Source organism: Cottoperca gobio, chromosome 4 (assembly GCF_900634415.1).
Source record: "Cottoperca gobio chromosome 4, fCotGob3.1, whole genome shotgun sequence".
NCBI classification, from domain to species: Eukaryota; Metazoa; Chordata; class Actinopteri; order Perciformes; family Bovichtidae; genus Cottoperca; species Cottoperca gobio.
Genome location: NC_041358.1, coordinates 27,737,844 through 27,763,878, shown reverse-complemented (window position 1 = coordinate 27,763,878; position 26,035 = coordinate 27,737,844). Strand labels below are relative to the sequence as shown.

The following is a 26,035-nucleotide window of genomic DNA, read 5'->3' as shown; positions in this document are numbered from 1 at the left end:
AAAAGATTGTGGTTTAGGTTAAAATAACTACGGAAATGGTGAAGTTACGTGACAAATAACTCTACGTCTTGGTTCAAATACCAACCGAAGTTGCTTTACTAAAATACGTGACAAATCAATTCTGGATTCACACGGGACACGACGAACCTTCTCCTGGGCGAAAGTTCAGAGACATCGACCTCCCTGCGTGTTGGCTTTGTCGCTCTTTAAATTTCTTTTTATGCAAATGACTCTATGCATTATTTTTTCTAAGGTAGGCCTACAGTTACAAACTGTGTATGAAAACAGCCTGAAATAATTGATAGAATGACTGAAGAAACTTTGGTGCATTTTTTAATTGTGAACCTCTAATAACATTTACATATAACATAACAATAACAATAATATTCTTGGAACTGACACTAAGGCCCTGTTAAATGCCTCTCTGAGGTGTTTCAGTTAAGTTTCTCTCTCTGTATTGGTACTCTGTAAAGATATATTTACTGTACTGAGGCTTGTTATTTTATTTCTCTACAGACTTACACATCACTATTGCTCAGCGTATTAAGACAAGCTCCGTTCTGGAAGGTGAAATCTGCACTTTCGATTGCAACCTCTCTCATAATCTCGATGACGAGTCCATCCTGGAGCATCAATGGCCAGGAGGTGGTTACCAACAGCCGTATCCAGGTTATCAACAATGGCCGCAACTATAAGATGACCATCAGAGATGCTATGCTGACCGATGCTGGAGACGTGGTCTTCACGATTAAAGACCTAAGCTGTAGGACCATGCTCTTTGTTAAAGGTGAGTACCTGGTTGTCTCGAATAAAATGATCAGCATAGTTTTTTTCCCGTGTTTGTGTATTTAGGGGATACCTATCTCTGTGTTTTATTTTGAAATTCTTTATTTATTCTCAATTTTTTTTTCGGATCCCCATTAGTCTCGACAGTGGTTGCTGATCTTCCCGTGGTCCACATACAATTAAACAAACACTGAGTGAACACTGAGTGAATGAGTTCCCCTGTCTGCAGGCTCTATAAAGTACAAGATGACCCATGGTGACCTGTGTAGTACGATGGTCATGCGTTAGTCTGTACAAGTCGATCTGCAAAGAAGTCTGCGATTGCTGGTTGAGTGATTTGCATACATTACCATATTTGCATGTTTCAGGACATTGGGTGGATCCTTGGTGAAAATTGAAAATAGAAGCGGGCCCAGGCCGCTGCTCTGTGGGTTACCACAGGATACATCTTTGCTATAGGCTTCTGTTAAAACACTTCCTACTTTCTACCAGACAGATAACTAGATTTGGAAGATGCGTTTGTACAAATAAGCCTAAATGTGAGTGAATGTATTTCCCCTCCTTTAGAGAAGCCAGTGCACATCTTCAGGGAACTACTGAATGTCAAGGCGGTACCAGGCGAGGACGCAGAGCTGAGCTGTGAGATCACCAAACCAGATGCCATCATCCGTTGGCTGAAAAATGGCCATTTCATCAGGCAGAGCCCAAAGTATGAGATGAGTGTGGAGAAGAACATGGCACGATTGGTGATCAAGAATAGCACCATCCAAGATTCTGGAGAGTACTGCTGTGAGGCCGAAGGCATTGCTACACGTGCCAAGCTGGAGATCAGAGGTAGGTGAGGGTTTGGAGAATAAATGTGGGATAAGGACTATTAACAATACAATGTTGTGTTCTTTATTGTGTTGGGCAATGCTGCTCTCAAGTGTTATGTCCTATTTCCATGATGAGGCTCAACAAATATTATTGGAGTACTAATGCTGAGTATCAGACAACTCCAAACTTGAAATTTCCCCAGTTGAAACTTCCAACTTCCGACTGTTCCAGGTGCACTACGCAAAAGGTTTTTCTATACCACTATATATATGTATCATTTAATTAAATACAGGAAAATATACTTTGCATTGGCCTTTAGTTGATGGTAGTCATTTCAGTCGTTTGGAACGCAGCATAAATGTGAAGCTTGACTGTAAATTCCTGAACTTCATTATTCCTTTCAGAACTCCAGCACACATTTGCGAGGGAGTTAAAGGAAACACGAGCCGAGGAAAAGGGTAAAGTGACCTTGGACTGTGAGACCAGGCAGCCAGCCAAGCGGGTGACCTGGTTGAAGGGTATGGTGGAGCTGAGGTCCGGTAGGAAGTATGTCATCCGGCAGAAGGGTGTGGTGCTGTCCCTGACCATCACCTGTCTGGAGAAGTTGGACATGGATGTTTACACGTGTGATGTCGGTACCATGCAGAGCCGCGCACATCTGACTGTGCAGGGTGAGAACAGAGTGAAGCGAGCGCTGCATCCCTGTGGTTCAGGGGTGTTCATTTAAATTTAACCTGGGCTAAGGGTGCTGAACGTGGGCCACATCAGGACGGATCTTTATATTAATTGTTCATTTAGATGGGATATTTAATCCCTTTCACTGAATGATAAATGAATAAATGAAAGTAAACACTGAAGGGATATGCATGTAATAGCTGACATATGGAGTCATACAGTCAGTGCAGAATATATAGATAGAACTGTAATGCTGCATCATTCATAAAGCTGCTGCTAATTTCGTTTTTTTTACTGGTGCAAAGAACACATTCAAGTTAAATGAAAATATCCTAATAATATGTAAATAATACTACTCACTGTCCATTAAAGCCTTGACTTCAAGGACCACAATGAGGTCCCATGACCACAGAGATTTACTGATCTAAACTATTGGCACTATTCCTTGCTAAACTATGCTAAGCTATGCTAAGCTATGCTAAGCTATGCTAAGCTATGCTAAGCTATGCTATACATGAGGAACTCTCAGTTTACATCTGTGTTTAGTAGAAGAGATGCGTTGATACGAGTAAAGCAGATTTGAAACTGGACACTTTCAGTGGCCAAACCATCTCTGTGGGTCGGCCTCGCCACATTTCTTCAATTGAGAGACGATATACACCAACAGAATTATATTAATGATTAAACAGATACTGCATGTCAGCGACATAGCATATCCTTACTGTGGTTTTTAATGCCACGTTAAAATCCTTTGCCAAAATGACGTTTTATCATTAAACTACTAATGCTGTTGATTCATGTACATGACTGTGTATTATGTTTATGGGATTTTTGACTCTTCCATCTTTTCCATGTGTCTCTCAGGTCAGAAGGTTTTGATCCTGGATGAATTAGAGGATGTTGAGTGTCTGGAGAGCGACACGGTCACATTCAGATGTCGAATTTGTCCGAGTGACTACGTCGGGGTGAAGTGGTATCTGGACGAGACTCTGCTGTACACCAACGAGCTCAATGAGATCCAGATGGTTCCCGGAGGCTACCACACCCTCACTTTTAGACAGCTTGCCCGCAAAGACACCGGCACCATCTCGTTTGCAGCGGGGGACAAAAGATCGTACGCCTCGCTGTTGGTTAGAGGTGAGGATTCAATCTGCCCGACGTGTATTTTTATATCACATTTTATTCATTTGGCTTCATGTCTTCCTGTTCCCAGAGAGGCGTCCCACCATCATTAAAGCGCTGGAGGACTGCGAGGCTATTGAAGGAGGTGGTTTGGTTTTGTCTTGTGTGGCCTCCAAGCCTTGTCACATCCTGTGGTACAAAGATGGCTGCCTCATGTGGAACTCCTCCAGATATTTTGCCAGTCGTTCCGGGTGCGAGGCCCGGCTGACGATCCGGGAGGTTTGCAACAACGATGCCGGCGTGTACGAGTGCAGCGCAGGATCTGTCACAACTCGGGCCGTTGTAACCGTTAAAGGTATGAAGAGCAAATATGTTCCAATCAGAAGAAAAATATTTTATTGGTGGATTTTCTTTCTCTAAATGCAATTATAAATCATTGTCAATTAAACAAATGTGTTTTCTGTCCAAGAATCTGAAGACGAGAAACCACCTAATAGTAAAAATGCCAATAAATAGTCTTAAGAGACTCTTTAAAAAAAGAAAAGCACATGGCATATATATTTTGTAATATTTTAACAAAATTGAAAAATTAAAATGTAATTATGTGTTCAAAGTCTCCTGAGTTGTATTTTCTGTGTACATAATCAACAGGATGCATTATAAGTTATTTAATAGATTCAATTGTTACCTCATGGTCGCCATGCTTGCTGAAAAAGGGCGTGTGGCTGCGGGCCACTTTAGATGATGTGGGACACAGTGATTGGCTGATAGACAGCAAATCAAAAAGGGTGGAGTCAGATGACAATCAGATCTAGAAATCCTAGAAAGGTTGGCATGGTCGAGGGATCGGAAAGAGTTCAAATGGCAGCGAGGTGTGACTGATTATATAGGAATGTAAACGTAAAATGTGTAATAACATTTGCTTTTCTCCTTATTGTTCTTTATTAGCCATCCCAGCAGAGTTCACGCAGTCTCTGGAGACTGTGGAGGCCAAAGAGGGGGAGACTGTGACCCTGACCTGCGAGTACTCTCTGCCTGGAGTCCAGTTCCACTGGAGGAGAGGTTTTGAGAGTGTCCGGCCTGGAGACAAGTACCTGATGAAACAGAGAAAGACCATCAACACTCTGACCATCAAAGCCCTGAGGCCTGAGGACTCAGGAGAATATACCTGTCAGTGCAGAGACCACAGGACTACAGCGAGCCTCAGGGTGCAGGGTACGTCTTTAACTTTACCTGCTTACTGTGCATCTCATCTTTACCAAAACAGTACAACACGTGTGTTTGAAAGTCAATTAACTGTGCAGCACTATTGATGCATGCACATGAACATTTAAACTACAACCAGCACTGGAAAAGGTTTTTACCTTCCAGAATAAAATACAACTTTGTCAAAGAGATGTTGTATTTCACGTCCCTATTCCTGTAAAGCCAGGATGTACGGCAGCTTGGATGATACCTGCGATAGATGTCGTGCGTCATGTTCTGGCCTTGCACTCAGTTTTTTAAATATAAACTTACAGCCATGTGCTGAAGTTGCTATTTGTTGGTGTGTTGCCCGATGCTCGGACACACTCGTAGTTATGAAACCACAACAGCAAAGATAAAACGATTATTTATTTATTTTTAGCTCAGCCGAAAAGGGCAAATGGGCGACTTTACCCCAGAGTTGTGCAGGTGCTTGAGTGTTTTATTGAGTTCTGTGTCTGTGGTTTAAAATGCATATACTTTATGTATTTTCACCACTTTGCCTTTATCTCCTTGCTCCTAATTGTATATTCGAAATGTCTTCCAGCTATTCCCATTACATTCACTCAGCAGTTAAAGAACATGCAAGCAGAGGAGGGAAGTAACGTCCTGCTGCGCTGTGAGCTGTCTAAACCCGGTATTCCAGCGGAGTGGAGCAAAGGACAAGAGCTGCTGAAGAATGGAGTTAAATACCAGATGAAGAGAAGAGAGACCACGCTGGAGCTGCTCATATGGAAACCTGTTCCTGAGGACAGCGGGCTGTACAGCTGCGTGTGTGCGGACCAGAGGACGTCTGCCACCGTCAAGATCACGGGTAGGACATGTTTACTAATGGGGCTATTATTTAGTATTAGTTAGGGCTGTAACACATGTTGCATTACATGACTGTTGCAACGTTTCTTTAAGCTATTACAAACTTACTGGTAAAGCTGCTTTGTCAGCGCTCTGAACCTGCGATATTTAGTATTCTTTACTGACCCGTCTGACCTGCGGGTTGACGCACGTCTACTACCGTTAGAATCTAATTCTACAAATAGAATAAGACTAATAGAAGCCTGATATTTATCTGCAACTGTGCAGAATGTCTGGGTTTCAGCAGCAGCAGTGTGTGTGTGTGTGTGTGTGTGTGTGTGTGTGTGTGTGTGAGATCCTCCATTTCCATCCATCCATTAAACAGAATGACACAAAAAGCTGCGAAATGTTTTGAACAAAGCTTCCATCAGCCCGAGTGTAAATATTCAGAACTATTCATGTGTTCCCTCTCGTCTCCTCAGCTCTCCCCGTCACGTTCAAGCAGAAGCTGAGGAACGTGGTGATCGAGGAGGGCAACACTGCGGCTCTGCGCTGTGAGCTGTCCAAGCCGGTTCACAGGGTGGAGTGGAGGAAGACGGGGAATGAGCTCATCGCACACGGAGAGAAATATCACATGAGGCAGAGAGACGTTCTGATGGAGCTGAGGATCTTTGATGTGACGCCTGAGGACAGCGACATCTACACATGCATCTGTGGAAACATAGAGAGCACTGCCACTCTGACTGTTAACAGTACGAGCTTTTATTTATTATGTTTGCCTCTTTTGATTGAGCCTCTGCTCTTTCACTTGCACAAACTGGGGTTTTATTTTGAGTGCCAGACAAAACTCTTTGTACCCAGTGGGCAGAGAAGCTTCTTCTGTCACAATAAACAACATAAAAAGAAATAAATAGCATTTAAAAAGTAACGTTTTGAAGAACTGAGCCCCATTTTTAAAGCTGCAAAGAAAATAAAAGAGTTAAATGTACTTTGTTATATAATCCTGCTGCCACAAACTAATAATATAAGAGTTGCTTCTGTAATTCTTCCATCCTTTAGCAAGATGCTGAACTTCATGTGTTCTCTTCTCACCGGCGCAGAGCACACGGTCGTGTAGAAGCAAAGCGGCTCAATAATATACATGTTTATCTTTTATTTGCACATTTAGAAAAGTGGATAAATATAAATATAATACATGTGAGGTGAGGTAGAAACAGGCTTATCTATAAACCTCACCTTAAAGAAGAGAAAAAAATATTATTAATTGAAAAAATATATATGAATAAAAAATAACTTTGCAAAATCAAATATCAATTAACATGCATCTCTTTTACATTCCGAATTTACATTGTAAATGATGACTAGCTGCACAGATTATTAATAATGAATTCCTATATAGACATGGACATTATTATTATGTATTATTATTACTATTATCTTTTATTATTTTATTTTATTTTATTTTATTTTATTTTATTTTATTTTATTTTATTTTATTTTATTTTATTTTATTTTATTTTATTTTATTTTATTTTATTTTATTATTTTTTAGTATTATTATCATTTTATTTATTTTATTTTATTTTATTTTATTTTATTATTATTATTACTATTATTATTATTATTATTATTATTATTATTATTATTATTATTATTATTATTATTATTATTATTATTATTATTATTATTATTATTATTCTCTACATATGTATAAATTAGGCTGCTATAGATGACATCAAAGACAAACAAAAACATGATTATTTAATATAAATTTCCACGAGTCCCGTCGATGTGCGATATATTGATTTACATCGTTTTTACTCATAAAAAAGCGGCGACTTGCTGTTTATCGAATTATTATCGAATTCCCGTGATAATAAATTTCCTTCTCACTAAGAACTTCATCTTCGTCTGTCAGCTCTTCCCGTCACTTTCAAGCAGAAGCTGAAGAACCTGCAGGTGGAGGAGGGACAGGACATCTCGCTGCACTGTGAGATCTCTAAGCCGGGCGTCCCGGTGGAGTGGAGGCTCATGGGAGATCTGCTGCAGGACGGAGAGAAGTACCAGATGAAGCAGCGAGACTCGGACCTGGAGCTGATCATCAGAGACGCTGAGCCGGAGGACAGCGGCGTCTACACCTGCGTGTGCCGAGAGCAGAGGACAAAGGCCACCGTCAAAGTTGTGGGTGCGTTGGACGTGTGAGATGAGTGCAGTGATTATTATCCGTACAAACATCCCATCGTGCCACACACACACACACACACACACACACTCACACACACTCTCTCACACACTCACACACACTCTCTCACACACACACACACACACACACACTCACACACACTCTCTCACACACACACACACACACGCACACACACACACGCTCACACACACGCACACACACTCACACACACACACACTCTCTCACACACACACACACACTTGCACACACATTCTCACACACACGCACACACACTCTCTCTCACACACACACATACACACACACACACACACTTGCACACACACTCAAAACCTTTACATTTTATTTATTTAATAACCATTTGGCAGTACCCCCCCGGCCCACTAGATGGCGCGCTGAGGAGATTAATTAGAATTGATTAGATTTATTTCACACATAAAAACATTAAATACAAATCAGATGAAAGAAATATAAAGTATTTGTGAGGTGTGCTTTACATTTTAAATAATGATTATAGAGACCCGGGACATAAGCGTTTTAATATTTAGATTTTTTAAAACATCATTTAAGATTCTCAATAATCTTCTTTATTTATGAGTTTTGTAAAATGTCTCTTGTGGTCACATCGGGTCAATGTTTCCAACAAACACAAATCATCGTTTCAAATGTTAGTGATCAAAGTCAAATGTTTTTGACAGCAGGACATTTGTTTCTGTCTCCTCTGGGGTCAAAGGTCAAAGGCAACCCGAGCCCGGGTATTAAACAGTATTACCAAAATACACAGAACTTAAAGTTCACATATAGGTTTATGTTTTCAAGTTGCATTACAATGAAAGTTTTATAAATCTTTACTAGTTGTCCATCTGTCCGTCCGTCCCATTCTCCTGAACACGATATCTCAGGAGCCCCTGCAGGGAATTTCGTCAAATTTGGCGCAAACATCCACGTGGACTCAAAGATGAACTGATTAGAATTTAGTGGACAAAGGTCAAAGGTCAAGGTCACTGTGACCTTTGTCTAATAGGATAAAACGATGTGATGGCACGTTGGATAGACGGGGATGTGTAATGTATAGACACGCTAGTTATTAGTGTATTGAGCGACCTGTAACGTCTTCTGCTTCTCGTGTATCATCAGAGTCTGTGTTTGGGTCAACAGCTGTTCCCGCCACATTCAAAGTGAGTCTGAAGAGCCAGGAGGCCGAAGAAGGGAGCAGCCTGACGCTACGCTGTGAGCTGTCAAAGAAGGGCGTGGCGGTGCAGTGGCAGCGAGACGCTGAGGTGCTGTCGGAGTTCACGTACCGAGGAAAGATTCAGACGACGCTCGAGGGAAAGACGGCTCAGATGCTGATCCTCAACGTGCAGCCGGAAGACGCAGGGAAGTACAGCTGCGTCACCGGGGGGGAGAAGACCACCGCGGAGGTCAAAGTGAAACGTAAGTGTGACGCACGCAAAGAGCCACGATGAGGAGGAGGATGTTAGCGTTACATTTGAATGATTATAGAGACGCGGAAGAAAAGCGTTTTAATATTTAGATTTCTTTAAACATAATTTAAGGAATTGAGAAGTAAGAAGTAAATCAATAATGAAGAGACTGAAGGTGTCCACGTGTGTTCATGACACTTCTAGATCCCCTTAGATTTCAAATGTCTGTGCACATTTAGTTTGGTGCAACATCCATAACACCAAAGTGTGAGCGGAGGATCAGGAAGCAAAATGAAAACATTGTTTTCTAATATGCAACAGAACTTCCTGTGACGTTCAAACGAGAGATCCAGCGCCTGGAGGTGAAGGAAGGAGACGCTGGAGTGTTCAGCTGCGAGCTCTCCAAGGCTGGAGCTCACGTGGAGTGGAGGAAAGGCCGAGCGACGCTGAAGCCTGGAGAGAAGTATGAGATGAAACGGGAGGGGCCGTTCACTAAACTCATCATCAACAACGTGGAGGAGAGCGATGCTGGGAAATACACCTGCAAGAGTAAAGACAGCCAGTCCACTGCGGAGCTCACTGTCAAAGGTAACAGGAAGTCGAAGCTCCTCAACTTATGTTGGATTCAATATTTTGTGAAGCACAATTCTCCCTTTTTTTATTTCCCCCAATGTGTTCAACAGAATCAGCCGAGCGCAGACGTCAAAGAGGTCAGCTGTGACGTAGTGACGTAGAAAAGAGATTCAAGTTTCATATCTTATGGCTTAATGTCTCAGTGCTCGGTGTGTATCACTTCTCATGAGCCACAACTAGATACATCCCAAACTCTAGCATTAGTGTTTTTCATGTAATCGATATTACACGCTTGATATGTAATATCTTATATAATCCATTCCACGGTTCATAGTTAGAGAGAGAGTGATCCTGACATTGTCTTGTGAATACCTGCCGTGCTGCTCACATACAATGTCACTTCCATGTAATATTAATTATGTTCCTTGTCATACTAAAGATAAGGAAACGTGTTTCCCACCGCAGATAATAATAACAATAAGCTTTATTTGTAGAGCACCTTTCATATAAGAATTACAGCCCAAAGTGCTTCACAGCAAAAACATAGTACAAGATAAGACAGAGCATTTACAGTACAGTAATCACAGTGTTGACGTAAATGAGTGTGAAGTAGCATTACAAATAATATAAAATAGCAGAATTAAAATAGTATAAAAATAGAATTAAAATAGTATAAAATAGCAGAATTAAAATATAAAAATAGAATTAAAATAGTATAAAATTGCAGAATTAAAATATAAAAATAGAATTAAAATAGTATAAAATTGCAGGATTAAAATATAAAAATAGAATTAAAATAGTATAAAATTGCAGAATTAAAATATAAAAATAGAATTAAAATAGTATAAAATTGCAGGATTAAAATATAAAAATAGAATTAAAATAGTATAAAATTGCAGAATTAAAATATAAAAATAGAATTAAAATAGTATAAAATTGCAGGATTAAAATATAAAAATAGAATTAAAATAGTATAAAATTGCAGGATTAAAATATAAAAATAGAATTAAAATAGTATAAAATTGCAGAATTAAAATAGTATAAAAATAGAATTAAAATAATATAAAATTGCAGAATTAAAATAGTATAAAAATAGAATTAAAATAATATAAAATTGCAGAATTAAAATAGTATAAAAATAGAATTAAAATAATATAAAATTGCAGAATTAAAATAGTATAAAAATAGAATTAAAATAATATAAAATTGCAGAATTAAATTAAACTCGTTAAGAGGAAATAAAAATACAGTCAAAATACCGCAAAAGTCAAGAAATATAAATACAGCACGTATAACCTATGACCTGGTGACGTCTAACGATCTTTAGTGTTTTCTTTTTAAACTAAGTTTATTCCTGCATGTTTGACAATCTACTTTATCACCACACACGTGCTGATAATGAAGTTAAACTATGCAAGACAACAAAATACAGATAATATAAAATAATCATAAACAAATGTTTAACTCCTTTTCAGCATTAAACATCTCATTCAACCCATTCGCCAGAAAAGTTGTTGTTATTGTCGGTTTCTTCAAAGTCACGGACACGTTGAATGTGAACGTTTCATATCGGCCTCGTGTCACGCTCGCAGAAACACACGCGTCTCGTGGTCAACGTTCAGGCAGCACAACTACTGGACTCTTTAGAAAGACGGTCTACAGACGTGACACCATGTGACTCAGTGACGTAGTGTCACATGACGTAACGTTATTATACCACATAACTTTCTGCTGCAGAAACGTACAATGATAAGATTTTTTCAAGGCGAGTCTGAATCCAACGCTAATATTATTAGTTCATTTTATGTCAACAACATTTTGAAGAATCATCATCACATCGTTGTAATGGGATGTGTGATGTTGCCTGTAATAAAACTAAGTTAAGTTAAGAACTTGGGCCAGTTGGAGTGTTTGTTAGTTATTTTAGCAAAGCTCTAAATATACATTTGCACGATCAGATGATTGTTTCCATGTTTCCTCTTCAGTTGTGTTTGTCCAGAAGAGACGAGACTTAGAAATGTTTTAGTTCTTTGTCCTCATTTTGCCGTAAATGTTCTTTTTCTTGTTTAAAAAGAAGTTGTGAGGATTTATGAATGAGATCATTCGTTATATAAGAGTGTGTGTGTGTGTGTGTGTGTGTGTGTGTGTGTGTGTGTGTGTGTGTGTGTGTGTGTGAATAAGCGCGCTATATAAATGCAGCCATCAGTGTAACATTCGTTCTGATTGACAGCGTTACCACCCAGCTTTAAGATGCCACTCGTCAACCAGGAGGTGACGGAGGGCAGCAGCGTGCTTCTGCGCTGTGAGCTGAACAAACCGACCTCCTCGGTGGAGTGGAGGAGAGGAGGAGAGCTGCTGAAGAACGGAGACAAGTACCAGATGAAGAAGAAGGACCTGCAGGTGGAGATGAGGATTGCCGACCTGAGTCTGGACGACTCCTGGAGATTTTACCTGCATCTGTGGAGAACAGAGCACAAAAGCTCGGGTCACTGTGAACGGTGAGTGCTGCACACGACAGGCTGGTGACGGAGATGAATGCAGTGTGGGGAAAGGTCAAATAGAAACCTGTTGAATCATCGTCTGTATATAAGAAGTCACCGTGACGTCAGACACTGGTTTGTGGACGATCGAGTTTGGCATTTTTGCTGTTATAGAACCAATCATCTTAAAAATAATACAAAACACCTTTTGAAAGTGGAGATCCAGAAGATCCAATGCTTTTATTTTGGTGACATCTTTGTAGACGCTCTCATGGTTGCGTTTACTTGTCTTCTTTACGTTTACTTGTAGAGCGGCCGATCCAATTCCTCCAAGAGCTGAAGAATATCCAGGTGCTGGAGGGAAACGGAGTGACGCTGTGCTGCGAGCTCTCCAGAGCCGGCGCTCCGGTGCAGTGGAAGAAGGGAGACGCGGTGCTGACGAGCGGAGAGAAATACCAGATGAAGCAGAGCAGCTGCTCTCTGGAGCTGCTCATCAGGAAGAGCCAGCCGGAGGACAGCGGCTCGTACAGCTGCGTCAGTGAGGACGTGAAGAGTACAGCCACCATCATCATCACCGGTGAGTCACACACTGTGACAGAGACTTAAGCATGCCCCCCCCCTACCCTGAACAAGACAACATTTTTCATCTCTTTGTAGTATTTTTGAGTCTCTTTGTCATCATGTTGCATCTATTTTTAGACGTTTCACATTTCGATTTCTATTTAATTTTGCTTTTCTTCTCATAATGGTTGTTTTTTCATTTTGCATGTATTTTTACACGTTTTACAGTTCTATGTTGTCATTTTGTGGTAGTTTGTTGTCTCTAAGTGGTCGTATAACCTCAATTTTAAGTCGTTTTGCACCTCCTTGTGTTCATTTTGTCACTGTTTTGTGTCTCTTTTTAGTGATTTTGGGTTGTTTCTACTCGTTATGTATGTCTTTGGACATTTTGAGTCTATTTTCAGTAACATTGTGTAAGTGTCCGGTCGGCCCTTTCAGTAATCCATCCATGCATCTCATACAGTTTTTTGTTCTATCCTCAGCGATCCCGGTGACCTTCAAGCTGAAGTTGAAGAACCAGGAAGCTGTGGAGGAGAGCAGTGTGACGCTGCGCTGTGAGCTCTCTAAACCCGGCGTCCTCGTGGAGTGGAGGAGAGACGCTCAACTTCTGAGGGAGGGAGACAAATATCAGATGAAGCAGGAAGGCCGGATGGCTGACATGCTGATCAGAAATGTAACTCTCACAGATTCGGGGGAGTACAGCTGCTTTGTTGGCACTGTTGTGACTTCAGCTGACATCAAAGTGAGAGGTATGTTGCACTGCAGACATGGAAAGACACAGAAATGCTTTGTTTGGTGGATGCATTAGGAAATCTAACAAGAAACAACGAGAGTGAGAGTGAAATGTTTCCAGATTTTGTTTAATTTGTTGTTGCTTTTCTCCAGAAATCCCCGTGAGCTTTAAACAAGAGTTGGAGAATCTGGAGGTGAAGGAAGGAGACGCTGGAGTGTTCTGCTGCGAGCTCTCCCAACCTGCAGCTCCGGTGGACTGGAGGAAAGGCCGAGTGATCCTCAGACCAGGATACAAGTATGAGATGAAACAGGAGGGACGTCTCACTAAACTCATCATCAACAACGTGGAGGAGAGCGATGCTGGGAAATACACCTGCAAGAGTAAAGACAGCCAGTCCACTGCGGAGCTCACTGTGAAAGGTGAACTCACACACGTCTCCTCCGTGTCCTGAACAATTGGATTTCATTTGAATTAAAGAACTTACGAAATAGGATCAATTAAAATGATATATTATACATATTTTAATATGTTACAAAACAACAATTTATTCTTTTTAAATTAAATTATTCTGTAATATTTCTGCTACTATTAAACATTAACATTAAACAATCATCATTATGTAGATTCTGTAATAAATCCAAAATTGGCAAAGGCAAACAAATATAAATATATATTATATTATAAATAAATATTTTTCTGGGGTTCTGGATAAAAATTGTCCACAAATAATAAATATAATTATTCATGTGGGTCAAATATTTATATTGAAAGCTCAATTATGAACTAATCTAAATTTAACTTACATTGTGGAGCCAATTTATTTTAGAAAAAATAAAACATTGCAAACACAATAATGTGGAATAATAAATAACATTTCTTTACAATTATATAAACCAATAAAATATGTAATACAGTTTAAAATTAGGAGTAAGAATTTCTGCAAATATCTGCCACTAAATAATAAAAGATAAATAACGACCAGTCCTCGGTTCTTCTCCTTGCAGCTCCTCCAATCACATTCAAGACCAAGTTGAAGAACCAGCAGGTGGAGGAGGAGAACGGCGTGACGTTGAACTGTGAGCTCTCGAAGCCCGGCCTCGCTGTGGAGTGGAGGAAAGGACAAGAGCTGCTCAAGAATGATTTCAAGTACCAGATTAAAAATCGAAACAGCAGCATGGAGCTGAGCATCAGGAACGCTCAGCTGGAGGACAGCGGCGTCTACAGCTGCGTCCACGCTGACGTCAGGACCACAGCCAACGTCACCATCACGCGTAAGAGAACACTGGACATGACAGCAAAACCATGTTGTGTGTTTTTATGTTTTACATTTGGATGATACAGATTTCTAAGTCATGCATTAGAAAGTGAAAAGGGAGTAAAATAAGGACGGAAAGCAGATAAATGTTACACATCACACCGATCTGAGTTTTGTGTGGAAGTCCTGCACGGCCTTAGTTCAGACATTTTATTATAAGTAGGGAAGAGATGTGATACTGCAGCACCAAGTTAGTTGCTGTTTGATCAGAGTTCTACCTTATGACCGCCATAGACCGGCTAACATGACACTAAACCAAAGAAGAAAAACTAAAACAACGTGAACGTCTCCCACAGCGATACCACTCACCTTCAAAATGGGTCTGAAGAACCAGGAGGCCCCTGAAGGAGGCAACGTGTCGCTTCGCTGCGAGCTGTCCAGGGCCGGGGTGCCGGTGCAGTGGTGGAAGGCGGAGGACCAGATCTATCAGGGGGGAAGATATCACATGACGCTGAAGGGGAAGACAGCGGAGATGCACATCAAAAACATCCAGCCCGAGGATGTGGGGGAGTACAGCTGCGTGTTGGGAGAGCAGAAGACGACGGCCGAGGTCAACGTGAGAGGTATTTCACACGCCGCCATTTAAACTTACAGCTAAAACTACATCCTGGTTCTTTCTGGTGTCCATCCAACGCTGAATTGTAGTAGAGAAGAAGAGAAGAAGTTGAACATAGCACAGTTGCTTTGACAAGCTGTTAACAGCAGGAGAACAAAGCCAAAGATAAATACATCACTATTTATTATTTGAGGTGTAAAATGTAACTTTCCTTGTGTGAGCAGCGGCAGCATCAGTGTTCTTCGAGAAGGAGCTGGAGAACCAGGCGGTGATGGAGGGGAAAGCTGTGCTGTTGTATTGTGAAGTCTCCAGCGCTAACGTCCCCGTCACTTGGAAGAAGGACAACGCCGTGGTGGAGGACGGAGGGCGATACATCGTGAAGAAGAAAGGCCTCGCACACACGCTGGAGATCAAGAAACTGCTTCTGGAGGATGCTGGAGAGTACTGCTGCATCACCCGAGGCAAGAGGACCACCTCCAAGCTGATCGTGAGGGGTAGGTGGAGATTCATTTAATCACATATTCACTCATAAGTAACTCATAACTCATTTACAAGAAGTGCGCCATTTATTAAACCGACAGGCGACTCATCTAAGTTGTTGTAAATATTTTCCATTCCACCTCTAAAAATCCAGCCGTATATAGCTTCCTCTTCCTCCACAGAGCGCGTGCGGATTGTTGCGGAACTGCAGGGTATAACGGTGACGGCGGGGGAGGACGCGGTGTTTGTGTGTGAGCTGAGCCACGCGGACGTGAGCGAGGGTGTGTGGTGGCTCGGCTGCAGCCCCCTGCAGAAGAACGAGATGAACCAGATGACGTTCCAGGGTCGTCAGCACCGGCTGGTCCTCACCATGACAACACCGGAGGAGACGGGCATCGTGGCATTCGTGGTTGGGGAGGAGAGGACCTCGGCACGTCTGCTGGTGGTTCCTAAAGCCACCGGTGAGCACAGTTCTGCGTGACTTCAGCTGAAAGCATTCCCTCCGAACCAGAGATTCTAACGTGGTGTTTGATTTCAGTTTTATTCGAGGAGAAGCCTAAAGACGTTGTGATCGTGGAAGGAGAGACCGCCACTTTGTCCTGCACGACCTCCGATTTCACCTCCCCGGTTACCTGGACGCGCAACCACATCCCCCTCCGCAATGGTGACAAATATGAGACACGTAAGGAGGGAAAAGTCAACCTGTTGCTCATCCGTGATGTGGATCCGCTGGATTCTGGCACATACTGCTGCGATACAGGAGATGTGCAGAGCAGTGCCAAAGTCACTGTAACAGGTAACAATGGAAGAAATGTCCCTTAGAGAGAAGATCAATGAAAAAGCCTGAAGACTACTTTATTACACAAAATGTCTCTTCCTCTCCTGTTGTTCCAGAGCTCCCTCCATTCTTCCAAGAAGAGTTACAAAGTGTGGAGGCTGAGGAAGAAGGTTCAGCCTCTCTGTACTGTGAGATGTCTAAACTTGGAGTGCCGATTCAATGGAAGAAGAACAAGCTGCCACTGAGAGCAAACAGAAAGTACGAGATGAAACAAGATGGCTGCCTCCTGCAGCTGCACATCAAGGATCTCAAACCTGAAGACAGCGGCAGCTACACATGTCAAGCAGGAAGTGCAGAGACCACTGCGACTGTGACAGTGAAAGGTGTGTGCATTTTAAAATGATTATCGCTCTGTGTGCATTTAACCTCAACAGCTCAATACAGTGACAGTAATGTATTTGTCAGTTAAAGTACTTTCCTGTGATTTTGTGAACTTTCTGCATCAATTGACACACAAATGTTCCCAAATGTAACTTAAATAGTATTTTGTTGTCAGGACTGAATGCATGTCTGAAGCTCTTACTTTGAAATGCAAATGCTGAAATGTACTATTCTGCTTAACTGACTCTATAATGGTGTTCTCCCCAACCCTTTGTCTCAGAGCTCCCTCCGTTCTTCAAGAAAGAATTACAAAGGTTGGAGGCTGATGAGGGAGGTGCAGCCTCTCTGCACTGTGAGCTGTCTAAACCTGGAGTGTCAGTGCAGTGGAAGAAGAACAGGCTGCCACTGAGAGCAAACAGGAAGTACGAGATGAAACAAGATGGCTGCCTCCTGAAGCTGCACATCAAGGATCTCACACCTGAAGACAGCGGCAGCTACACATGTCAAGCAGGAAGTGCAGAGACCACTGCGACTGTGACAGTGAAAGGTGTGTGCATTTAGAGAACGCAGACTTTGGAACATTTTAGTTTTTGAACTTCATGCATTTTATTGCACAAAGCTTGCGAGGCTCTCACACATCCTGGATTGCTTTTTAAATATTTATGTTGTCCCTGCTGAGTCAACACACATGTAGGCATGATTTAATGATTTACACTTCCCACATCTTTTGTGTCTCTTGTTTGGGGAAGTAACCTCTTTACATGTGCATACATTAATTAATAATTCCTTTACAAATGCCTCGACTTTAATCACTCATTTCTCCTCATGTTCAAAACTTTCTGCAGATTGAAAACTATCCTAAATATCCGTGTTCTCTGAGAAACCGTCATATTTACAGAAAATAATACGAGTAAAGTTGAAATTTAATGAGAATAAATTAATTATATTTCACGATTTGTTAACCATTTGTGTACCAAACACATTGACTAGATACTGACTGACATTAGGGTTTATATATATATATATTTTTTACCAAACCTATAGCTGGGGACATTCAGTTAAAATGTCTTCTATTGCACTAAAACATTTTACTTCATCAGTCTCTTATACTTCCATTTTTCACAGAGCTGCCACCATTTTTCAAAGAAGAACTGCAGAATGTGGAGGCTGAGGAGGGAGGTGCAGCCTCCCTGCACTGTGAGCTGTCTAAACCTGGAGTGTCAGTGCAGTGGAAGAAGAACAAGCTGCCACTGAGAGCTAACAGGAAGTACGAGATGAAACAAGATGGCTGCCTCCTGCAGCTGCACATCAAGGATCTCACACCTGAAGACAGCGGCAGCTACACATGTCAAGCAGGAAGTGCAGACACCACTGCGACTGTGACAGTGAAAGGTGTGTGCATTTAAAATACTGCATGATACATTTTAAAGTCAGCAACTCTAAATGATGGGAAATTATTTTCAATTATTTTTATCTTCCGAACCTGCTGAAACTCAATATTTCCCATTCCTCATCCTTCACAAATATTGTCACATGTTATTTAGCCTTAACTTGATAATATCTCAACTGATTTTTATGTTATACTAAAACATGCACTATGCTACTCCCTAAACATTTAATATTTCACAGAGCTTCCAGTGTTTTTCAAAGAAGAGCTGCAGAATTTGAAGGCTGAGGAGGAAGCTACAGCCTCTCTGTGCTGTGAGCTGTCTAAACCTGGAGTGTCAGTGCAGTGGAAGAAGAACAAGCTGCCACTGAGAGCCGACAGGAAGTACGAGATGAAACAAGATGGCTGCCTCCTGCAGCTGCACATCAAGGAGCTCACACCTGAAGACAGCGGCAGCTACACATGTCAAGCAGGAAGTGCAGAGACCACTGCGACTGTCAGAGTAAAAGGTTTGTGCGCTTGGAAAGTTCTGACTTCATTAGAACATTTTAGTCTTAGAACTGCATGGATTTTATTGTGCAATGCTTTCCGGTATTTCTCTGATCTATCTGGTCATGATGTTATCCTTCAATATATGCCAAGCAAGATGTGTGGACTTGAATCAGACTCGAGTCATAATTTTGATGAATTTAGACTCGACTTGGACTTTAACAGCAGTGACTTCACTTGACTTGATCCTTTCGACCTAAAACTCCTTGATACCTTCTCCGAGCCCAAAGATTAAAAAGTATATTATTTAAAAAACATGCCACGAATCAATTAGTTTCTTGAATCAACGAACATTAACACTCTTCATTCCAAGGAAGTCGACACTTTATTCCTCAGATCTACTTTGTTTGAACCGACAGCATCTTGCAGGAGAGAAACATGAAGAGCTAACGGCACGTTACTGAGCGGCAGCTAGAAAAAAGTGATTACAAAGATAAATTATTTTGTGTAAAAAAACTACGTGGTGGTCGACAAAGAAATTATTAAAAGTATTCAGAGCGTGCAGGTCAAAAATGGCAGTACATTTAGTGAACAGCGCATTTTGACTTGTTTAGGACTCGAAACTCAAAGTTTAGGACTTGGGACTGCTCAGTCTGGACTTGGGATTCGAGTGCAAAGACTTGATATTTACTTGTGACTTGCAAAACAACGACTTGGTCCCATCTCTGTGGTAAAAAACTGAACTAATTCTGTCCTGATGAGGTTTCGAGCACTGTTCCCGACACGTGTACATTTTTTGACGATTTTCCTAGAGCTCCCTCCATTCTTTAAAGAAGACTTAGAAAGGTTGGAGGCTGAGGAGGGAGGTGCAGCCTCTCTGCACTGTGAGCTGTCTAAACCTGGAGTGTCAGTGCAGTGGAAGAAGAACAAGCTGCCACTGAGAGCAAACAGAAAGTACGAGATGAAACAAGATGGCTGCCTCCTGCAGCTGCACATCAAGGATCTCAAACCTGAAGACAGCGGCAGCTACACATGTCAAGCAGGAAGTGCAGAGACCACTGCGACTGTGACAGTGAAAGGTGTGTGCATTTTACAGTGAACAGTTTAGTGTGTTTGCTGTGCATTTAACCGTACAACACAATTAAATGTACTTTGTTGAGACTGTTCGTAAATATCTGGAATGTTTTATGTTGCTATTATTGCAATTCCACCATCTACATTGTAAGTTGGTCGACATTTTTAAACTGTATTTGCATTATATTTTCTACTATTTGTCAGGTCTCAAGCATTCTCCTGATTACACTTGAGATGTATAATTATGTTTTTTCAAATTCATACACATTTTTGCAGAGATTGTACTGTTCTTCAACCAAGACTTAGAAAGTGTGGAGGCTGAGGAGGGAGGTGCAGCCTCTCTGCACTGTGAGCTGTCTAAACCTGGAGTGTCAGTGCAGTGGAAGAAGAACAAGGCTGCCACTGAGAGCAAACAGGAAAGTACGAGATGAAACAAGATGGCTGCCTCCTGCAGCTGCACATCAAGGATCTCACACCTGAAGACAGCGGCAGCTACACATGTCAAGCAGGAAGTGCAGAGACCACTGCTACTGTGACAGTGAAAGGTGTGTGCAGAAATTCTGTGTTAGTAATGCATGCATTCAATCAAACACCAACATTTGAAGTTCTGATGATTGTCTAAACTGTCTGGTGAGTTATTAATACAGTCCCACCCATCTACATTTTACGAATGCAGACAAGTTTTGATACTGTATGTATCTCCTTCAATTTAGGTTTCTAGCCTACTAAAGTTTTTCCAATCCTTACCTCTTTTCCCAGAGCTCCCACCCTACTTCCAGGAATACTTAGAAAGTGTGGAGGCTGAGGAGGGAGTTGCAGCCTCCCTGCACTGTGAGCTGTCTAAACCTGGAGTGTCAGTGCAGTGGAAGAAGAACAAGCTGCCACTGAGAGCAAACAGGAAGTACGAGATGAAACAAGATGGCTGCCTCCTGCAGCTGCACATCAAGGATCTCAAACCTGAAGACAGCGGCAGCTACACATGTCAAGCAGGAAGTGCAGAGACTACTACGACTGTGACAGTGAAAGGTGTGTGCTTTTTACAGTGAACAGTTTAGTGTGTTTGCTCTGCATGTATTTAACCATCCATCCATCCATCCATCGCTATCGGATCGGGTCGCGGGGGCAGCAGCTCCAATAAGGAACCCCAAACTTCTCTTCTCCGGGCCACATCCGCCAGCTCCGACTGGGGGATCCCGAGGCCAGTGAGGAGATATAATCTCTCCACCGAGTCCTGGGTCTTCCCCGGGGTCTCTTCCCAGCTGGACGTGCCTGGAACACCTCCCTAGGGAGGTGCCCAGGTGGCATCCTTACTAGATGCCCGAACCACCTCAACTGGCTACTTTCAACGCAAAGGAGCAGCGGCTCTACTCCGAAGTCTCTCACGGATGGCTGAACTTCTCACCCTATCTCTAAGGGAGACGCCAGCCACCCGTCTGAGAAAACCCATTTAGGCCGCTTGCCCCCGCGATCTCGTTCTTTCGGTCATGACCCAGCCTTCATTACCATAGGTGAGGGTAGGAACATAGATCGACCGGTAGAATCGAGAGCTTTGCCTTCTCTGCTCAGCTCTCTTTTCGTCGTAAAGCAAATGCAGTACCGCCCCCACTGCTCTGATTCTCCGACCAATCTCTCGCTCCATCGTCCCCTCACTCGCGAACAAGACCCCAAGGTACTTGAACTTGGGGTAAGGGCTCATTCCCTACCCGGAGTAGGCAATCCACCAATTTCCTGCTGAGAGCCATGGCCTCAGATTTTGAGGTGCTGATCCTCATCCCAAACACTTCACACTCGGCAGCGAACCGATCAGTGACTGCTGAAGGTCACAGACCGATGATGCCATAAGGACCACATCATCTGCAAAGAGCAGCGACGAGATCCTCAGGCCACCGAACTGCAACCCCTCTCCTCCACGACTACGCCTCGATATACTGTCCATGAAAATCACAAACAGGATTGGTGATAAAGCGTAGCCCTGACGGAGGCCAACATTCACTGGGAACAAGTCTGACTTACTGCCGAGTATCCGGACACAACTCTCGCTTTGGCGTACAGGGATTGGATGGACCTCAGAAGTGACCCCCTCACCCCATACTCCCGCAGCACCTCCCACAGTATCACCCGGGGGACCCGGTAATACGCCTTCTCCAGATCCACAAAACACATGTAGACCGGTTGGGCGTACTTCCAAGCCTCCTCCAGGATCCTTGCGAGAGTAAAGAGTTGGTCCGTTGTTCCACGACCAGGACGGAATCTGCATTGTTCCTCTTCAATCAGAGGTTCGACTATCGGCCGAACCCTCCTTTCCTAGCACCTTGAAGTAGACTTTACCAGGGAGGCTGAGAAGTGTGATACCCCTGTAGTTGGCACACACTCTCTGGTCCCCCTTTTTGAATAGGGGAATCCACCACCCCGGTCTGCCACCCCGTAGGCACTGTCCCAGACTTCCACGCATTGTTGACGAGGCGTGTCAACCAAGACAGTCCCCTCAACACCCAAAGCCTTCAGCATTTCTGGACGGATCTCATCAACCCCTGCGGCTTTGCCACTGTGGAGTTTGACTACCTCAGGGACTTCCAACAGGGAATTGATGATGGTCCCCCATCAGCTTCCAGCTCTGCCTCTACCATAGAGGGCGTGTTAGTCGGATTCAGGAGTTCCTCAAAGTGCTCCTTCCACCACCTGATAACCTTCGCAGTCAAAGTAAGCAGGGTCCCACCCTTGCTGTACACAACTTGGATGGTTCCCTGCTTCCCCCTCCTGAGGTGCCGGACGGTTTTCCAGAAGCACCTTGGTGCCGACTGAAAGTCCTTCTCCATTGCTTCTCCGAACTTCTCCCACACCCGCTGCTTTGCCTCTGCCATGGCAGAGGCTGCTGCCCTTCGAGTCAGTTGGTACCCTGCAGCTGTTTCTGGAGTCCTCCCGGGTAACATAACCTGGAAGGACTCCTTCTTCAGTCGGACGGCTTCCCTGACCACCGGCGTCCACCACGGTGTTCAAGGGTTACCGCCACTTGAGGCACCTAAGACCTTGAGACCACAGCTCCTCACCGCAGCTTCAGCAATAGAGGTTTTGAACATTGCCCACTCAGGTTCAATGCCCCCAACCTCCACAGGGATGTCTGAAAAGCTCCGCCGGAGGTGTGAGTTGAAGATCTCCCGGACAGGGTCTTCCTCCAGACGTTCCCAGTTCACCCGCACTACCCGTTTGGGCTTACCAGGTCTGTCCAGAGTCTTCCCCCACCCCTTGATCCAACTCACCACCAGATGCTGATCAGTTGACAGCTGCGCCCCTCTCTTCACCCGAGTGTCCAAAACATGCATCCTCAGATCAGGTGATACGATCACAAAATTGATCATTGACCTTTGGCCTAGGGTGCTCTGGTATCCACGTGCACTTATGAGCATCCTTATTTTCGAACATGGTGTTTGTTATGGCCATTCCATGACTCGCACAGAAGTCCAACAGCAAACGACCGTTCAGGTTTAGATCAGGGAGGCCGTTCCTCCCAATCATGCCTCTCCAGGTGTCTCCATTATTTCCCACTGTGCGCATTGAAGTCTCCCACTGGAGCCCCCTGCAAGGCTCCATTTTCCAAGAAGGCCGAATACTCCGAACTGCTGTTTGGGGCATAGGCACAAACAACAGTCAGAGTTTTCCCCCCCATAACCCGAAGGCGTAGGGAGGCAACCCTCTCGTCCACCGGGGTTATGATTGTTATGGGTTACGGACTTGTGATTATGCATTTAACCGTACAACACAATTAAATGTACTTTGTTGAGACAGTCTTAAGTTTCTGGTTTGTGTTATGTTGATATTATTGCAATTCCACCATCTACATTGTAAGTTGGTCGTAAATTGTTTTATTATATTTGCATTACCAAATATATTTTCTCCTATTTGTTAGGTCTCAAGGATTCTCCAATTCCACTTGAGATGTATAATTGTTTTTTTCCAATTTGCACTAATTTTTGCAGAGCTCTTACCGTTCTTCAACCAAGAATTAGAAAGTGTGGAGGCTGAGGAGGGAGGTGCAGCCTCTCTGCACTGTGAGCTGTCTAAACCTGGAGTGTCAGTGCAGTGGAATAAGAACAGGCTGCCACTGAGAGCAAACAGGAAGTACGAGATGAAACAAGATGGCTGCCTCCTGCAGCTGCATATCAAGGATCTCAAACCTGAAGACAGCGGCAGCTACACATGTCAAGCAGGAAGTGCAGAGACCACTGCTACTGTGACAGTGAAAGGTGTGTGCTTTTGACAGCAATAACTTCTGTGTTAGTAATGCATGCATTCAATCAAACACAACATTTTAAATACTGATGATTGTCTAAACTGTCTGGTGAGTTATTAATACAGTCCCACCCATCTGCATTGTACGTACGCAGACAAGTCTTGATACTGTATGTATCGTCAAAGACAATTTGGTCACCTTCTGTTCAAGCATTTTCCCATTATACTAAAGTTTTTCCAATCCTTACCTATTTCCCAGAGCTCCCTCCATTCTTTAAGGAAGACTTAGAAAGTGTGGAGGCTGAGGAGGGAGGTGCAGCCTCTCTGCACTGTGAGCTGTCTAAACCTGGAGTGTCAGTGCAGTGGAAGAAGAACAAGCTGCCACTGAGAGCAAACAGGAAGTACGAGATGAAACAAGATGGCTGCCTCCTTAAGCTGCATATCAAGGACCTCACACCTGAAGACAGCGGCAGCTACACATGTCAAGCAAGAAGTGCAGAGACCACTGCAACTGTGACAGTGAAAGGTGTGTGCATTTAGAAGTGAACAGTTTAGTGGTGTTTGGCATGCATGCATTAAAAAGCACAACACAATTCAATGTACTCTCTTGAGATTGTCTGAAGTTCCTGGAATGTTTTATGTTGCTATTATTGTAATTCCACCATCTACATTGGAAGTTGGTCAAAAAGCTTTGATGATGTTTGCACTGCTAAATATATTTTCTCCTATTTGTCAGGTCTCAAGCCTTCTCCCATTCCCCTTGAGATGTATAATTATGTTTTTTTTCAATTTATACAAATTTTTGCAGAGCTCTTATCGTTCTTCAACCAAGACTTAGAAAGTGTGGAGGCTGATGAGGGAGGTGCAGCCTCTCTGCACTGTGAGCTGTCTAAACCTGGAGTGTCAGTGCAGTGGAAGAAGAACAGGCTGCCTCTGAGAGCAAACAGAAAGTACGAGATGAAACAAGATGGCTGCCTCCTGCAGCTGCACATCAAGGATCTCACACCTGAAGACAACGGCAGCTACACATGTCAAGCAGGAAGTGCAGAGACCACTGTGACTGTGACAGTGAAAGGTGTGTTTGGCAATTTGTATAGCAATAAAATATTCAGTGTTAGCAACTTAAACACTTACAAAAAAAAATTAAGTACTTTCATATGATTATCTAAAGTTTCTCGTACATATTCTGTTGCTCATATTGCAATCTCATGGACATTATAAATTGGCTAAAAAGTCTTGATACTATTTGGATTCAAAAATACAACATTGTCCTCTTCTGCGCTTAAACATTTTCCCATTTCGCTGACGACGTTTGATTTTTCCAATCCGAACCCAGAGCTCCCTCCATTGTTCCAAGAAGAATTACAAAGGTTGGAGGCTGAGGAGGGAGGTGCAGCCTGTCTGCACTGTGAACTTTCTAAACCTGGAGTGTCAGTGCAGTGGAAGAAGAACAGGCTGCCACTGACAGCTAACAGGAAGTATGAGATGAAACAAGATGGCTGCCTCCTGCAGCTGCACATCAAGGATCTCACACCTGAAGACAGCGGCAGCTACACATGTCAAGCAGGAAGTGCAGAGACCACTGCTACTGTGACAGTGAAAGGTGTGTGCATCTTAATATCTAATTGGTAGGGGTGTAACAGTACACAAAACTCACTGTTCGGTATGTATGTGCCTCAGTTTTGGTGTCACGGTTCAGTATAAAAATGCAGATTTTTTTAAATCAAAGGTTTCTTGAAAATTTAACCACATAGTTTAACACAAACCGTTGTCCATTGAGTTTGATTAACACGGCTAACTGGGATTGGCGAGTAGTAGACATAACTAGCCATTTAGGTCCGAGGGCTCACCGAAAGGACAATGCATACCAAAACGGTTCAGTATAAATACACGTACCGTTACACTCCTGCTAATTGGCAACATTACAGGAACAGGATCAGT

General features: G+C 42.9%; 1 protein-coding gene and 1 long non-coding RNA gene across 2 annotated transcripts in view; one reads left to right on the top strand and one right to left on the bottom strand.

Moving 5' to 3' along the window:
* The window catches only part of obscna (obscurin, cytoskeletal calmodulin and titin-interacting RhoGEF a), a 64,778-nt gene that overhangs the window by 5,072 nt on the left and 33,671 nt on the right, over positions 1–26,035 (top strand). The window contains 25 exon segments of the mRNA XM_029429631.1: positions 517–620; positions 622–787; positions 1,354–1,620; positions 2,007–2,273; positions 4,348–4,614; positions 5,192–5,458; positions 7,355–7,621; positions 8,795–8,903; positions 9,491–9,648; positions 9,744–9,770; positions 11,864–12,118; positions 12,424–12,690; positions 13,157–13,423; positions 13,560–13,826; positions 14,412–14,678; positions 15,019–15,285; positions 15,500–15,772; positions 15,941–16,219; positions 16,297–16,554; positions 16,653–16,919; positions 17,198–17,464; positions 18,043–18,309; positions 18,547–18,813; positions 19,606–19,872; positions 25,431–25,697. Coding sequence (XP_029285491.1) covers positions 517–620; positions 622–787; positions 1,354–1,620; positions 2,007–2,273; positions 4,348–4,614; positions 5,192–5,458; positions 7,355–7,621; positions 8,795–8,903; positions 9,491–9,648; positions 9,744–9,770; positions 11,864–12,118; positions 12,424–12,690; positions 13,157–13,423; positions 13,560–13,826; positions 14,412–14,678; positions 15,019–15,285; positions 15,500–15,772; positions 15,941–16,219; positions 16,297–16,554; positions 16,653–16,919; positions 17,198–17,464; positions 18,043–18,309; positions 18,547–18,813; positions 19,606–19,872; positions 25,431–25,697 — 5,901 coding nt within the window.
* On the bottom strand, positions 13,517–15,350 carry LOC115006853 (uncharacterized). The gene is made up of 3 exons (XR_003832127.1): positions 15,032–15,350; positions 14,387–14,507; positions 13,517–13,854 (listed from the first exon to the last, which is right to left on the bottom strand). It is a non-coding gene; the product is annotated as an uncharacterized LOC115006853 (long non-coding RNA).